Source organism: Sesamum indicum, linkage group LG10 (genome assembly GCF_000512975.1).
Source record: "Sesamum indicum cultivar Zhongzhi No. 13 linkage group LG10, S_indicum_v1.0, whole genome shotgun sequence".
NCBI lineage: Eukaryota > Viridiplantae > Streptophyta > Magnoliopsida > Lamiales > Pedaliaceae > Sesamum > Sesamum indicum.
This window is the reverse complement of record NC_026154.1, coordinates 3,993,337-4,010,495: the sequence shown is the minus strand read 5'-3', so window position 1 is coordinate 4,010,495 and position 17,159 is coordinate 3,993,337. Positions and strand designations below refer to the sequence as shown.

Here is a 17,159-nt window from a genome sequence, read left to right as displayed (position 1 = left end):
CTTTCCTGCCAATTATGCTACTTGTATACTGCTTTTCAGATTTGCAATGAAGGTCATCCTCATTGTTCTTGGAGTTGGTAAGTGTAGTCTTCCTCTACTTGGCTGATATGTAAGTTTACCTTTTTCGACCTCAATTTCTAAGTAAAGTATCTCCAGGTAATATGTATCAACATTGCACACGGGAAAAAATTAATAAAAAAAGTAACATATTCTTTAATTAGCCGTTGTGTCCGGACTGAAATTAAATTCTTATCAAGACTAGGTCTGGTCAAAATAAATCAATTTTAGAACAATTGAACTTTTTTTAAACTGTACACTAATCACATAGTAAGGGTATTACATTTATTATATAACTGATTCACGTCATATCAAACTCGATTTGGATTAAAATATTTCGTATTTGAAAGCAATTTCAGAGGCCAAAAGAGAAGGGTTTCACATCACGTACTTGAGTTGACACTAATCCATTTGTCAAATATAAAATTGACATTGATTTACATGATTTACCGATTCACAATAGTACATTTGCGTAATATCACATGAAACCTCCGAATGATTTCATGCTACCTACTTGTATAAACGTCAAAGTGAACTCTTCATTGTCCTAATTAAAATATAAAAATGTCATGAAGTAAAATATGAACATGGTCATGTAAGAACTTTACGCCCCACTTACACCCACAATTGGTTAACTGAACATATATTTTGTCGTCCGCGGACCATTATGATCTACAAAAATGTCTTACTGTTATTTGCAGGGTATTGGAGGATAAGAGAGATTCAAGAGAAGAAAGAACGTCACTCTCATGCCTTTGAGATTATGACTAAAATGATCGAGCACTACGCTGTATCCAAATACAAGTACGATAGCAACGGCCAGCGCCCTGTCCTGAAACCACAACAAGAATTCTTGGAAGGCATCGAAATTCCAGACACTCCGCCTCCTGCTGATGATCATGAAACCGGCAGTCGGACAACTTCCTCGACTAAAGCTCAACACAAGAATGGCAGTGAGATGGATCAAAATAAACCTGGTAAAAGAACACATGGATTTGCATTAGAAATATATATAAATATATATAAAGCTCAATACCACTTTTTGTTTTTTCGTTACAAGAAAAAACATACTGAATGTTCGCTTTACGTGCAGTATAATGCGTTTTAACTTATTTATTTATTTATCTTACACTAATATAAAATATAAAACCAAACATAATAAAACTCTTAAAAAGACATGAATCTGTATCTTTCTTTGTATTTCGAAAACAAAAAAAAAACAAGTTAAAGTTGAAACCAAACAAAATATCTCGGTTTGAAGAGTCTTGAGGGTACTTCTTCCTCCAATCAGTACCGGTCGAGCGAGTTTGAATGGTTTGATATTTTACATGTATTTTTTTGTTTCTTTTAATTTAGACATTTATGTCGAGTTTTCATCAAGGTTGGTATCTTATCAAACAGGTATAAAGTTTTAAGCATGGATTGTTATGCTTAACAAATCAGGCTCAGACAGGCTCTTAACAATTTTGAGTCAAAATATTGCATAAATAATTTCAGTGTTAATCTTTCCATTTCAAATTTCCAATCCTAAATTCCTAATGCTAAAATACACTCCTAAGTCTTGTATTTGGATTCTTGTCATGGAGTTTGTCAGAAATGTAACCATTACTTGGGATGGAATTTTGGGACATTTTACTAGAAATTGGATCTGTCTGATGCAGTGGAAAAGGCCCCAAATGTCTTAGTGAAGAAGGACACTCCACTACTAGTAGCAGCAAAGATGGGAATCCTTGAAATGGTGAAGAAAATAATCGGCACATGCCTGGTGGCAATCCAGGACCAGGACGCCAATGGGAAGAATGTGCTGCTGCTTGCTGCCGAAAATAGGCAAACCAGTGTGTTTGATTATCTGCTGAAGACAAATCTCCCAGAATACATGTTTCATCAACTGGACGATGAGGGCAACAGCATTCTGCACCTGGCAGCAAAGCTGGGAGAATTCCAGCCTTGGCGCATCCCGGGGGCTGCTCTGCAGATGCAGTGGGAGATCAAATGGTACAAGGTATGGTATCTCTTCGTCTTTTGTTTTGGTTCAAAATTTCGAGGAATTGATATGATGAGGTTAGATTTGTTCCCAAGAACGGGACCATAGATGGTAGTTCTTGGAGAGAGGGATGAGATACTTTTTTTTGGTTCATGAGAATGCAATATTGATGTTAGAAGGGAGTAAAATTTTGAATTAGGATGTCGTTTACGTATATAACTTGTGATGAAAGACGGAATGAGGAGGCAACAGTTGATCTGTCTTATTGTTCTCTTTTGGAGTACGGAACCTACGCAACGTTCTACAGGCGCTTCTTATGTATAAAGATGATAAGAGGCCGTTTAATGTAGTTATATGATGATTTTATCCTAGTTAACCAAGGTGTTTATTGTAATGCAGCATGTGAAAAGGTCAGTTCCAGACCTATTCTTTGCTCACCACAACCTGAACCGTGAGACCCCAAGGGAGATCTTCACAAGAACACACCAAAAGCTAGTGAAGGAAGGCAACGGATGGCTGATAAAGACGTCCGAGTCCTGCTCAGTCGTGGCTGCCCTCATAGCCACTGTTGCCTTCGCTACATCAGCCACCGTTCCGGGTGGCCTAGACCAGAAAACAGGACATCCAATCCTTGCAGACGAAACAGCATTCGATGTTTTCTCAATCGCTTCCCTCGTGGCTCTCTGCCTGTCCGTGACGGCCCTTGTTTTCTTCCTTGCAATCATCACTTCACGGTGTGAAGAGAACGATTTTCAAGTGAACTTGCCGAGGAAGCTGTTAATGGGGCTAACCTGCCTGTTCGCCTCGATAGCTGGAATGCTGTTGTCTTTTTGTGCAAGCCATACTTTTATCTTGAGGGACAAGCTAAGGATTACTGCAGTGCCCATATATGCCGTTGCCGGCATACCAGTAACGTTGTTTGCCATTGCGCAGCTCCCATTGTACTTTGATCTTGTGTGGGCTGCATGCAGAACAGTGCCACAGCGCAGTTACAAGGTGTTCTCTGAATAGGTTTATTCAAATCAAATTTGCCCAAAATCGAACCAATTACACGGACTGATCACTCTCTTGAAAATGTATTACACTTTCTGTATAATTAACTTAATTCTGACAAAATCCAGTCCGAGCTAGAATTTTCCATACTTCTACTTGATTTTTGTCTTAAGTGTGGACCATACATCTGTAAATAAAATGCTCGTCGAGAACTTCCCTCTGACGGTATTATAAATAATTATTATTATTATCGGAAAAACCCTGTACTAACGTCGTCATTATGATCTGAAACTATACTCGATCTTTAGTGGTACTATGCAAATAGAACCAATGCTCTCATTATCTTTTAATTTTTCTAATATATTCATGAACAATCATAAATCCATACATAATATAACAGGGTGGTGAAGTTAAGAAAACCTGGAGGCAAATGCTTCATAATATTAAAGAGAGATTCTACTCCTGGATCACTAGAGTAAGCTCAGAGTGCAAGAATGAATAAATGAAACAAAGAGATACAGGAACAAACAAAATGTTTATGAACAAAAGCTTACTTTGTACATAAAGACAGCAATGACAAAGTTGATGTGGCTGTACAAAACTCTAAAGAGAAAGAAACTGGTATTACATAGCTAGAACTGTTCTTCGGTTTTCCTACCATTGCTACCAGCATTCGAGCTAAAACTTATCATATTATTTGCAACCGGAGAAATACTATCTTCAGCTTACTGCTGCTGTTCTGAGCTACTAGCAACTTCACGTAGCGTCTTGGATGGTTCTGGATTTTGGACGTTGTATGCAATTAAAATAGCAGCGCATCATCCTGGAAATGCAAAATGATTACAATTATAGAATATGACGGCATGCAAAGTCGTTGGCTGTCTCCTAGGCACTGATCATACCTTCGGACCTTCTCTGGAATGCTGAAGAAACACTTCTGCTCCTCCTTTTCTTGGACGAAGCCTATGTCAGGATACGGTTAAACAATAAGGCTTGATACAATGTGAAGCAAATCAAGAGCATAGTCAGCAAGAAAAGATATAAACAGAGGTCGTAGGCATGGATAGCAACAATATCCTTCGTAAAAATGGCAGCACCAACCCCGTCGCAACACAATGTAGATAAGAATTATATAGTTGAACAACGAGAGTATTAAGGCACAATATAAGGCTGCAATAAATTGCAGTCGGAAAAATAAGACAAATCAGCCTTGTTTTGTATACATGTGATTAACTACTAATGTCAATCGCTTTCACGTTAAGTTGCTCTACGAAGAGAATGATTCTACATACATGAAAAAGATTGACAAAGTTTCTAGATCAAGATTTGGCATTTCTTACAACTAAATCAAGAAAATATACTGTGCATGAAAGAAGCAAATAGTTTTCTGAGGGATCACCACAATTTAGCATATAAACAGACTAAGAAATATTGAACAGAATAATGAAGAACCTTAGAGTTTGGAATTGGCAAAGACGCCTGCCGTGCAGCTTTTCTAGGTTCTGTTAGTTGTCGAATCTCCCGAACCTGGCGTGCAATATCCTCCAGAAGTTTCAACTGCGTACTTTCCTTTTCTTGTCTTTCCACAGAAAGGCCAAGTTTCTCTCTTCCTTCCTGAACACGCTTCAGTCTTTCCCGAAGACGTGCAATTTCACTGTCAATTTTTAGCATTTCACTGTCCATTGCAGACATGGAACTCCGTCGGAGTTCAGAAATCAGAGATGAACCCTTTGGCCCGACTGGAGGAAGCCCACTAGTTATCTCGGAACTGCTTCTCTTGACATCAACATCAGTATCCAGGCCACTACTACTACTTTGACGATCTGTTGTAACATTGACGCTCTTTGTTACAGAAGCTTCCGATGGGGCAGAATTTCTCTCACTTCTATCAACACTGGTGTCGCTACAGATGTTGCTTTTATCACCAATAATGTGAACGTCGTAAAGACAAGAGTCTTTATCTAACACTAACCCAAGCTGTGCATCTTTTGGCTGCTGTTTTAAACTCGGATCACGACATGGATCACCTGTTCTGGTTCCATAACAAGTTACAATAATCTTTTCCTCCAGTTCATGGCCCAAGTTCATTCTCTGTATTTGCTCAAGTTCTTTCGCATCCAGGGGGATACTTTTCTCAAATTCTTGGGGGCCTGATGATGTCAATTGTAAGTTCTTATATACTGATATCATCTCCTTCTCCTGAAGGTCCATGTTCTCAACACTATCAGAGACTGACAATTGTACAGATTGCTTGTCAGAGTCCCCTTGTTTCTTGAAGCTAGATGTTTCATCCTGGCATTCAACCAGAGTTCCATTCCCAAAGGCATGTTCAGAATTTGGTTTATCCTCCGAGCATTTATTTTCCAACGTCCTCTTGTCAGTAGATGCAGCGAGTCGCCGAAGAATCAAAACTGGATCATCATTTGTATCAAGCGGAAGATCAAAAAGTTGTCGAGCATAACTCTTATCAGAACCATCACCTGCTAATTGTTCATCCCCCACAGAAACTATCATCCTGTATGCTTCAACTTCCTTTTCTAAAAAGTGTTTCTCCTTCTCCCTTCTCAAAAGGATTTCTTTGAGAATATCCATTTCTTCAGCATCATAAACAGACTTTTCTTCTATCATCCGCTGGTATTGCCGAGCTTCCATTTCTATGGAAGCCTTCTCTTCCTGCAGGCGAAGAATCATAGCCATAGCCTCGTCTGCAGCAGTAGCAGCAGCACTTCTCTCCTTCTCAAGCTCAACATAAAGGGCAGCACGAGCATTACGTTCTTCTTCTAGTGTTTGTTCCAAGAGTCTTATTGTACTTTTCTCATCTCCGCTAAAACTTTGCAACCCTTGTGGATTACTTTGTAGCTCTTCAATAGATAGTACGTTTTTCTTTATGGGCATATCTTCATCAAGAGAATGATTCATTTCACAACTGGTGACTGCTCGTGGCCCCACTTCTGCTTCTGTGGTAGCTTTATCATCATCTACATTCAAGTACCAGACAAAACAGGATTAGCATACATGTGCAAGATAATCCGTGACAATGCTCTATAAACAAATATTTTCAGTGCATTTGCATTCAGTAACATAGTATTCATATGTTCATCTCAAGTTGCAGATATTATCGGATGAGAATACAAGCCGAACTGTAAGAACAAAAATAGTAAGAGAAAAAAAAGACTCCTAGAGAACAAAAATAGTAAGAGAAAAAACAAACTCCTAGTACACCAATAATTTTTTTGACAAGTATGCAAAGCTGAAATTTTTTAATGCCGAGCATGGATTATCTGTATTTAAGGTCTGCAACAAAAGGCACAAGACAACTTACAAAAATGAGAAGAAATTTCAAAAATGATCTACGTGTTAATACCAATTATCCAAAGAATGCAACATGACAGGTCACTTTGTTGTAGATGTTTGTTGTTCAAACTATAGAAGAGAGTTCGTGGCCTCACAACAAAGTAATGGAAGAACTATCCTCCAGAAAAGATTATATATCTTTTACCGCATATCCATCACTATCCTCTGTATTTCACCCTTCAGCTACTATTCAATCTTAAATAAGAAACATATTTATGATCTTTAGTATTTCAAGAATGTTCAATTTACATCACTTTGCACAATATAGGAACTGTTATTAATTATAACTACAACTGTGGAAAAGCCTATACCCCAGTTTATATTTGGATCCTCGAAGATTATTTCTTTTTCTACCGAAGATGTACCCTGTTATGTGTTCCCAAAAGTCATTTTCAGCATTAGAAAACAAAATGAGAATCCTACAAACAAAAACCAGAATGCAACTTAAAGATTTCTCCATGTTTTCTTCTTTCATTTGGAGCATCAAACTTGAACCAAGATCATGGTTCATATCCAGACAATTTTAGCTCATGGGCCCTTGCCACACCTTTTCATGGAGTAATTGACGGAAGATCTCACAATCTGAGTAAAAATAGCACAATAGAACTAGAAATCAAATCACATTTAACATAGTTTTCAACTAAATGAAAATGAATCGACCTGAGACAAAGCTAAGAATTAGAACTTGGACTAGCAAGCCAAATCCATCCAACACCTGAAGTCACTCTTCAGTAAATGAAATATCAACCATAATACAACACTAAAACAAGCTTCATACAGGGATACCAAGCAAGGTTTATTCCTCAGCAAAAGAATGAGGAAGGTATTCTTTGCCCCATTTAGACATAAGCCAGTCATAAGGACATCTCAGAAGTAACTTTTAAGGTCTGCTACTGTTAAAGCAAAGAATAGGATATACTTGAATCTCTTTCTCATGTCAACATTATGCTATCTGATATGATATAGTTACTTATTTCCCTTCACTAAGTTCTCCACATTGATTCAAGAAACAATGTTGCTCCAAGAAACCACAAGAGACAGAGACCTGGAGACTTGCTACTACACTCACTCATACAAAATATCCATTAAATACATCAGTTATTACAAGTAGCTATTTAATAAATCAGTTATCAATTATCACTTTCACAGCTTTATTTGAAATAGAAATGCATTCTCATACTCCTACTAGATAAAATTGGTTCAAGTTTTTTTATTTCTAACGCAATGATGATGACATAGAATTTATAGAATTGTTACTATATCATCTCAAGACTAGTGATCTTTTCAAGGGATGGTGAAATAACTTACAACAGATTCATAGAATTCAATGAAAATTGTCAAGACTCCTGTTGTTAGATATAAATATACTGCTAAATTCGGCCTTTAAGTAGAGACAGAATACAAAGCAATAGTTCCAAAAGATGCAAGCTAGAAAGCTAAATCATGTTAAGAAATCGAATCCTAGGAAGAGGTTACTTTAAGTCTACAAAAGCTAATTCTAGAGAGCATGTGTTTGGTGACTAGATCTGATACAGTATATAAGCCCTCTTCTTCAAGTCGAAATTAAATGGTTTTAGCAATATGTATATGTATTAAATGTTCTTATATACAAATACAAACAATGGTTAGACACATAGGTATGCAATTACTGGACTTGTAAATTGTTGTGTCCACCATAACCGACTAACATCTCAAACCACCATCAATAGGCGCTTACAACAAATGCAACACAAGACGTGCAGACAATATTTTAGATACTCAGATTAAAAAGAAATGAAACTTAAAATAGGATGTCACAGATAATCATAACTTACATTCAAGATTATGAACTTCAGCATCATTTTCAACAGGGAGTGAGCTATCTCCAACCAATCCATTTCCCTCCTTGTTGGTGCTACAATGAGAATAAGGTTCCACAACTAGGCCTCCTTCAAGTAGAGGAGGATCAGAAGATGCAACTGACGAATATTTTCCAAGGCCACCACCCCCCTTTCGTCGCTGACGCAACCGACTCTTTGGCCTATGATTAATTACCCCCTTTCCCTTCATATCATACTTCTCAGCCCTTGAACCTAACTCCTTCCTAGCAACATCTGCTGGCTTCCTTGCATCTGATACAGAGCTACATGATGCCTCACCTTCTATTTCAAGAATCCCATTACCATAATTATCACCAACAAGATCAGAAACACGATTCTTCCCACTAATGCAATCACTGAAAGGGAATTTCTCCTTAACAGAGAGTTGAACATCCAACACCCTTTGAGTTGGGAAATCAACCAACAGCCTGTTCAGGCAGAAACTTTTGCTGTGGATATTGAAAACGATTCCATCACAAGGGCATGGCAAGTTCAAACCAAAGAAACCCATAAATTTTGACGCCAAGTAAGCGACAGCTGATGCACACAGCAACAAGTACGCTATCACAAGATCAAGAAACGCAGCCACCAAACCACTCAAACTCCACATTTGCACGGCCTGGCACGGCATTTTTCATAGAAAATTTAACTAATTTCTCCCAAGATTCAACTTTTAGAACAAAACTAACAAAAGGCTGTCTCTATTTCTCAAGAAAAAGGACAGGGAAGAAAAATCTGAACTTGATCGAAAGGGACTATGTATTTGTTTGTTTCCCCTTGATTAGAACAGGTAACAGAAAGGCTGTCAGAAGAGGAAAATTCAAGAAAACCATAAATCTGTATCAATTACCAGCACGAAAACTATTTACAGAGAGAAACATCGAAGTGACTTCACCTCTGAATAACCATCATAAAGAAAATCAAAAGAAGACCGAATCTTGGTAATAAATGGGGCAACTTCACCAGAAAAAAGTACATACATACACGGGTTCATTTCATAATAGCAACTACACATCAATCTGTGTAATAAATGAAATAAAACAAAAATAAAAATAAAAATAAAAGGGGTTGGATTGATAAAAAAAGTGTGTGTGTGCGTGGCTTGATGATTCGGCTTGGGAACTCCCAGGTTGGTGCTTTCCTGACAGTAATAATTTTGTTCAAACGACAGCGTACTGACTGACTCAGGTTTGTAGAAGCAGATTTAATCTTCATCATGACCACGTGCTGCCACCTGTGAATCCCTATTATATTATATTATTTAAAGGGATAATAATTATACCTATTTTTACGTTTTGACATTAAAATTTTTTTGTGTCAATTTACCATTTCAATTTTATAAAATTTGACTTTTCCTTATGTGACCATCTTTTTTTGTCGAAAAAATATCACATATTGTGCATATATAAAAAATATCCCATTACCTCATTCTTAAATATCACATGTGTACTGTATGTGATACTTTTTTTATAAAAAAATTGGATAAAAAGTAATTATAAATAACACAGTGTAAAAATATAATTTACCTTATTTAAAATAATACCAACTAATGTTTCTATCTTTGTCCTACATGACATATAAGGTGGATAGTTAATTTTAATCTAATTTGCTATATATATTTATTTCTATAAATATAGATAATTAATTACATTAATTATTATTTCTCATCATTAATTTTTTACTTCTTTAGTCCGTCCATTTATGTTAAATTCTTAATTATTTTTCATTACAAGTTACTTTTTTATTTTTAAATCTTCACAGTTTCTTTTAGATTTTACATTAATTATTTTTTATAATTTAAGTAATTCTAATAAAAACCTTTCACATTTTTAAAACCAAATTTTGTTCGATATCAATTAATAGGTACCCTAAAATATTTTTATTTATCTTCTTGAGAATTTTTTTTAATGAAAAAATATAATTATTTTCTTTCTATCCTTTGAGTTATTTTTTTTATCCTTTTTATTTTATTATTTTTATAACTATTTTGTCATATTTTATTTATTTTTTATATACGTATGTACTTATTATTGATTTTGTTTAAGGGATCTAAGCAAAAATTATAGTTTTTTAATATCAATGATAAGTAAAATATTATTCTAAATTTAATGAATTTACAAATTTTCTAAATGTAAAATTTATATTTATATATTCAAATGTTGTTGACTCGATTAGACGTTGGATTCATTTAAATTAATAATTTTTATGAGTGAAGTGATAATCATATAAATATGATTAAGTTAGTATTTATAATTTAATATAATTGACAATAATTTATGCAATATTTCTGCTATATATATGTTTTTGACCAGTTCATTTATCTTTAGAGATTTTATTATCTTATTTACTTATTATATAAGTTTTATTCTTAATGTTTTAAATTGCATATTTATAATTAATGTATTGAAAACTATTTGCAAGTCTGCTTTTTAGTGAATAATTTTTAAATTTAGAAAAAAATTTTTATCCAACTTGAAATTCATGTTGATATAATTTGCAATACCATCTTAATTTATTTTTTAATGTAAATTGGATAAAGAGATTTTTTTATTTTAATACATTTATCAAAAAATATAAAAAAATAAATTTTCTGATAATATAAATTTAAAATTAATAAATATGACTCCTTAAAATAATTATAACAAATGATACCAAATTAAGTTCAAATAATTTTAATAGGTTCAAATTTTTATAGAAATAGAGAGAAATATATCTCATTTTAAAATTAAAGTTGACATTTATAATATCTGTTAAATTTATGTTTCTGGTGTCATTTGAATATGAATTTTTTTTTTAATTTCAGGTTTTCTCAAAAAAAATAAAGAAATATATATTTTTAATGATATAACATAAAATTAATAATATATTTTAAATTAATTTTATGTAAAAAATTATCATCGTCCACCACACGAGGCAAATACTATTATGTGGAAACATTTCCCATCTCTAGCAATAAATGCTCTCCCCCATCCTCATCTCCAAATTTTGATTTAGGGTCCATTTCAGACCATCCTCTCAAATACAAATCTTCAAAGTAAGAGTTTGCGTGTGAGGGTAGATGTTACCAAATAATTGTATAGAACTTGTATTTATAGGCCTTCGTGGAGCGGAATCCAGGGAGTTGTTGGGTAAATTTGGTGCCAATGAAAACCTACATGAGTTAGCTACATAACATAAAAAGGATCTCAAAATTTGGAATTATCTTGAAAAAGTTAGTCTTTTGGCTAAGTCTTGCTAGTCTACCCTAATTTTTTGGGATTCGGTTACTTGTTGGTTATCAGCAAGTTTGCCGCTAAATGACTAGGAGTTCAATGGAGATATTTTAGAATAATGTGTTCCAATTTTTTGTCAATCTATGTGACATGTCCGCCTATCTATGATGATGTGGAGAGCTGACAACGGGCCTGCCAATTTAGTACAACTGAAAGAAAGGGCCTTGCGAGCCTTTGCTACCTGCTCATGGCCAGTTCGTTTGATACCAGCTGGGCTAGTGTTTAAGCTTTAGGCAGGTACAGATAATATAGAGGGATATCATTAATAATTTATAAAAATTAGGGACCAAAATCGTGTTTTCAAAAGTTTAGGGATCAAAAATCATAACAATTTGTGAAAATTAAGGACCAAAACCATGCATCGAAAAATTTTGGGATCAAATTCGACTTTGAGTCTTTGACCCAAAGTATAACGACCAAAAGTATAATAATAATAATAATTATTATTATTTCTTCCAGTGTCCCTTTCCTTCCTCTTCACATTTTTTAGTTCTTTTTTCTTTGTTATTGCATGTGGTCCTTTGAGTATATATAAAAAAAAAAATGGTGTATAATGAAGAGCAAAGAGAAATTTGTGAAAAAAAAAATAGTAATGTAAATGTCTGTTAAAAGAAAGACACAAGAAGTGAGTTGATTGAGAAAATAAATTGTAATTGTGGGTTTATTAAAAATATAGAAGTTTGGGAGGAAAAAGAACATGGATAAGTAAGATAAAAGAGAAATATTGAGTAGCGGGTGAGAGAAAAAAAAATATAATTGTGAGATTATTAAGAAAAATTAAAATGACTATTCTGACTATTATTTTTTTAGTGATAAAAAATAATTTTATGACAATAATGAATTTCATCATTTTACTAGGGGTAAATTACATCTACCTCCCATGAGGTTTGGCATAATTACAAAAGCCCCTTCATTATTAAAAAATTTACAAATATCTCCCTCAAATAGAAATAATTATGCAGCCCCTAGATGGTGTAGTAGACATTACTATTTTATTCTTGTTGATTTTTTTTTAAATGTTAGGGTGCGTAAAACAAATATTCTATACGGAATATTAATTCATAAAAATATTGTAATTTTTTTAAAAATATATAAAATTTTAATTTATAATGTAAAAGGGCATTTAAGTCAGTTCAATATAAAAAATAGATGAAAACCTAATAGAAGCTAATGGAATGGGCTTGTTATTAGACGAACGTTAAAATTAGCGGGGTATTTATAATTTCTAAAATGATGAAGAATTTGTAATTATGTAAATTCCGAAGAGATGGTTGTAATTTACCCTTTCAATAATGATTACTAGTTTATAATAGTTGTTATTAGTATAAAAATTTCTACATAAATTTAATTGTCGCTATAGACAGTTAGTGACGGCAAATAATTTTTGTTATTATATTATTACTAAATTATATATTTTTAGTGAAATAATTATATAATAGTAAGATTAAAATTATTATCACTCAATATATATTTTTGGTTACGGCTTTAAAGTTATTATCTTATATCTCGAAGTAATTTTGTATTTTGTCGTGGTAAGGATAAAAAGGATAATATTAAATAATATATATTTAACAGGATAAATATACGTTCTGGGCAAATATGAAAAGGGTCGTACAAATCTCAGAGGTTAGCAGATTTCGAGGAATCTGCATAATAAACTCCCAAACTTGTGTTCTCCAATATTAATTTCTACGACACTCTCTACATACTATTTTAGACATTCTTATCCTTCTCCAATGTCTTTGTCCCGTATTGGACATTCTTATCCTTCTCCAGTTTTGTGTCTCATTAACATCTTTATTTGAAAAAACAAAAACATGTTTTCATATTCTTGTTGGATTGAATGAGTTTAGTTATCTGATTGATTTATTTGAACCCCTATTTATAAGAGCAGGTAGTAAGAGATTTAAAGATCGGTTAAGAAAATTTAATTCTTGAAATGTCTAATTTTTAGTGATAATATTGATTCTTCTGTTGACTTCGTCTGCGTCTTATGTCAATAGGAAGAATTCAACCAGATCAGTTAGAAAATCAGTTACATATATTTTTATCCAGTCGAACTTAGTTCATATATACGTCCTTACTGGCGCCTTTTTAGGGGGATGTAGCATTTGAGTGTGTATGCTGCTATTGGACATGGCTGAGAGTTGCACCATCAACAGGGCGATAGAAACTAGGTTGGTGGACCTTCAGCGTACGGATAGTAAGGGTGTTGAGTGGATTAGGCTTGACTCCGTAGCTCGAGTTGAGAGCCTTTAGACTTAAGAAATAATTGTCATTGCGATCATTATTATTAAAAGTTTCGTCTCTTTTCGACTAGTCTCGTTTTTTGATATTTATAATTTTGCTTATCACATTTATAGTAATAAACCCGCAATCTCATTTTTGCCCTTTATTTAATTCTCTTATTTTGATTGAGGTGACGTGGGGGCTCTATTTGATCATGCAACTCTCATGTTATCTATTCGTATAGGGACTCCTTTCGTATTATTGTACCAACTTTTACTCACCACAATAAAATTTTAAGAGTTTAAAATTAAAAATATTGTAACTTTGACTGCAAATTTATTAACTTTAAAAAAGCTTTTTGAATTATTTTAAAGGCACTTTATAGGAGCTCTCGAGTTGACTTTTCCTAATCGTCCAACTCGAGGCATTACATTTATCCACCTCAGAAACTTTTAGTTTCAATTAATCTATGAGAAGTTTTTATAAATTCTCAAGATAAAAATATTTACCTTTGAAATGTCGTATTATACACTTCAAAAAAACTAGTTAGGGGAAATATGCTCATTTATGATTGGTGTCCCAAATGTGGCTCAAGATTTAAGTACTAGCTTATTTGCAATTCTAGCAAGGAAAACTTTAAGTTGAAAAAGAAAAAAAGTTGGAAATGTTTGAAAATTATTACATGGGCTTTAGGCCTTGTTTTATGACATGTATGTAATGAGCCCAATTCCACGTAGCCCAATTTATTACATCCATCTAACATTTACACATGAAATTAAACTTCAATAAATGTTTAATTTCTCTAAAATATTTACATTTAATGTCATCATAGTTTCTAGAACTAATATCAATGTGGAAATAAGTTGACAATTAGATTAATCCATAAAATTAAAATATTAATATTAAATAATTTTCCCTTCTAATAATTGAAATTTTTAAATAAGGTGTTGGTTTAACAGAAAGAATAGTGCAGCTTGGGAAGCATGATAGCTACATTTTTTCTTGCTAAAGCATTACTTCAATATCAGTAATTAGAGGCTGTTTAATTAATCTTATTTTTTAATCCAAAACTTCAATTAAGATGTCTTTTTTGTGTTTGGTAACAATTTTGACATTTAATCTTCTAATTAAACTCTAAAAGTAATAAATTTGAAATTAAAATTTTCAAGTCCATCACAAGAATAAATCAAGAAATTACATTATTTAAAATACTATACAAAAACGGATTATTCCCTACATTATAAATAATCATGATTTAAAAATTATAGCAATTTAATCAATATTTTTTTTTCACGAGCAACCAAAACCAATGCAAGAACTTAAGTATTGATAATGGTTATCCAACATTTGCTATGATTTTAACTATGACGAAAAAACTTGCCGTAGTCCTTAATTATGACTAATATTTTGGTCCAGTTTATAGAAATAACATCTAATAACACATTGTAATTAATTAGTACTCGTTATGATTTTTTTTTAATTTTTAACTATGATAATTAATCATAAAAAAGTTTATATTTTTTAAATATGAACGGCCCACAAGCTTTTATACTAATTATCTAAAACTATTGAATTATAATTTTTCAACTCATTTTGGAGATTTTCTTAAACTAAATATTTTATTTTATAAGCTTCTATTACATAAATTCTTAGCTGAAGACTTATTATTAGTTTGATCAGAACTACCCCATGCCAAGATTTTAAACAAGTAGACAATCTAACACAACCAATAAGTCCACAATGCTTAGAAATTTTAGAGTACATTAATGGTCTTAAGTTGGTGGAAAACCCCTTCAGTGCAATAAAATATAATATTGGTAAAATATCATATTTAAATTTTAAAATTATCACTAAAAATATATACAGAATAAATTTAATTATTATTAATGACAAAACTTATGCATAAATTTATTATTATATATAATTAGTGACAATATCAAAATTTTTACTTTTTTTTTTTTTTTGGTCGCTAAGCTTCCCAGTGTTTTGAGACCAGCCACTCTATTTAAATAAAAAAATGCTTATAAAAACAATGGATAATTAAACCGTCTTTTTTTAAGATTTTGTGTAATTATACATAAACACTAGCTATGTGGTTAAAAAAATTATATTTAGTATCAAAATGTTTGTTTTCATCTAGCAAATAGATCCTTTCGTCAGTGAAAATTCGCTGAATTTGTAGATATTTGTAAAAACAATTGAATGAAAATTCATATTTATCCATACTTTCACTTATTACTAATTTATTGCAGGTCAAACAAATCTTTTCCTCATCGAACTATTCTTATACATCTTCGCATGATAATGTATGTGAAAAATATATTTTCACCCTTATAAGGTGGTTTGCTCGGAAAAAAAAATTATTTGACCTACAATAAGTCAGTAGCAAGTCAATCGGAGGTAAGAATGAATTATCATTCAATTCCTTTGCGAATATCAGCAAATTCTATAAACTTTGATTGATGATGGATTATTAGTTAGACAGAAACAACGTCAGGGATACTAGGTGTAATTTTTCAAACCACATGAGATTTACGTGTAATTAAATCAAACTTCATGAAATGACAATGTATTTATCCCTAAAAACAAATATAATTTAGGGATAATCACACTACACTCCCCTCCTATGAGGTTTAGTGTAATTACAAGAAAGGGGAGCAACGGACTACGCTATTGTAGTAGTCGAAACGGCGATAATTTCTTGATCCCGCTTACTAGATTGATATTACTAGATTTATATAGTGAATGTCAATTCTAATGAACGATTCATGATGAATGACGAATCAAAAAATTATAGACAATTCTCAAAAATGGAAAGATCAATTTTTCCAGGATAACATCTTTCCTGGTCAAGTCAAAAGGGATGAAATATTTCGGTTTATTTTTCTATAAAATCAAATGGATTTACCAGGATCAATACATAATATTCTTTTAGTCCTTGTGGTTTTTTTCCAACTAAACTACCCTTATAACGGTGAAAATATATCTTTTCACATGCATTAATGCGTGAAAATATATAAGGATAATGTGATCATAAAAGATTTATTTGACCTACAGTAATAAATCAATAATAAGTCAATCGAGAGTAAATATAGATTTTTTTTTTCTGATTTTTTTGTTAATATCAGCAAATTCGATTAATTTTAACTAATGGAGACACTTATTTGTTAGACGGAAGCAACTCTTATGTGTGCTTAATGTAATTTTTCAAATCATAAAGAGTTTATACGTAATTATCTCAAAAGAAAGGAGTATAATTACCCCTATAATTTATTTACATTTCTATAAAATCAAAAACAAGATTTGATATATGTGAGTGATTTTACGCCTAAACTACCGCCATTAATGGCTGCCCGCTGCCCATTATCCCAACCCCCATCTGAATTATTGACTTTTTCTTGCAACCTCATC

The 17,159-nt window shown here is 32.6% G+C and overlaps 2 protein-coding genes across 4 annotated transcripts in view; one reads left to right on the top strand and one right to left on the bottom strand.

Annotated features, from left to right (window-relative positions):
- The window catches only part of LOC105172057, a 5,387-nt gene extending 2,141 nt beyond the window's left edge, over positions 1-3,246 (top strand). Inside the window, exons 6-9 of the mRNA XM_020697238.1 lie at positions 2-77; positions 759-1,034; positions 1,719-2,059; positions 2,441-3,246. Coding sequence (XP_020552897.1) covers positions 2-77; positions 759-1,034; positions 1,719-2,059; positions 2,441-3,052 — 1,305 coding nt within the window. The 3' untranslated portion in view covers positions 3,053-3,246. The remainder of the gene's footprint in view (position 1; positions 78-758; positions 1,035-1,718; positions 2,060-2,440) is intronic.
- On the bottom strand, positions 3,538-9,409 carry LOC105171881. Of its 3 annotated transcripts, XM_011093134.2 has the most exons (4): positions 8,203-9,408; positions 4,487-6,012; positions 3,937-3,997; positions 3,538-3,857 (listed from the first exon to the last, which is right to left on the bottom strand). In XM_011093134.2, the coding sequence occupies exons 1-4, from the start codon at positions 8,876-8,878 to the stop codon at positions 3,853-3,855; spliced, it is 2,268 nt and encodes a 755-aa protein (XP_011091436.1). In that variant the 5' UTR covers positions 8,879-9,408; the 3' UTR covers positions 3,538-3,852. The 3 variants fall into 3 exon arrangements, with proteins under 3 accessions (XP_011091436.1, XP_011091435.1, XP_011091434.1); XM_011093133.2 differs by having other exon boundaries at positions 3,538-3,997; positions 4,487-6,000; positions 8,203-9,409; XM_011093132.2 differs by having other exon boundaries at positions 3,538-3,997.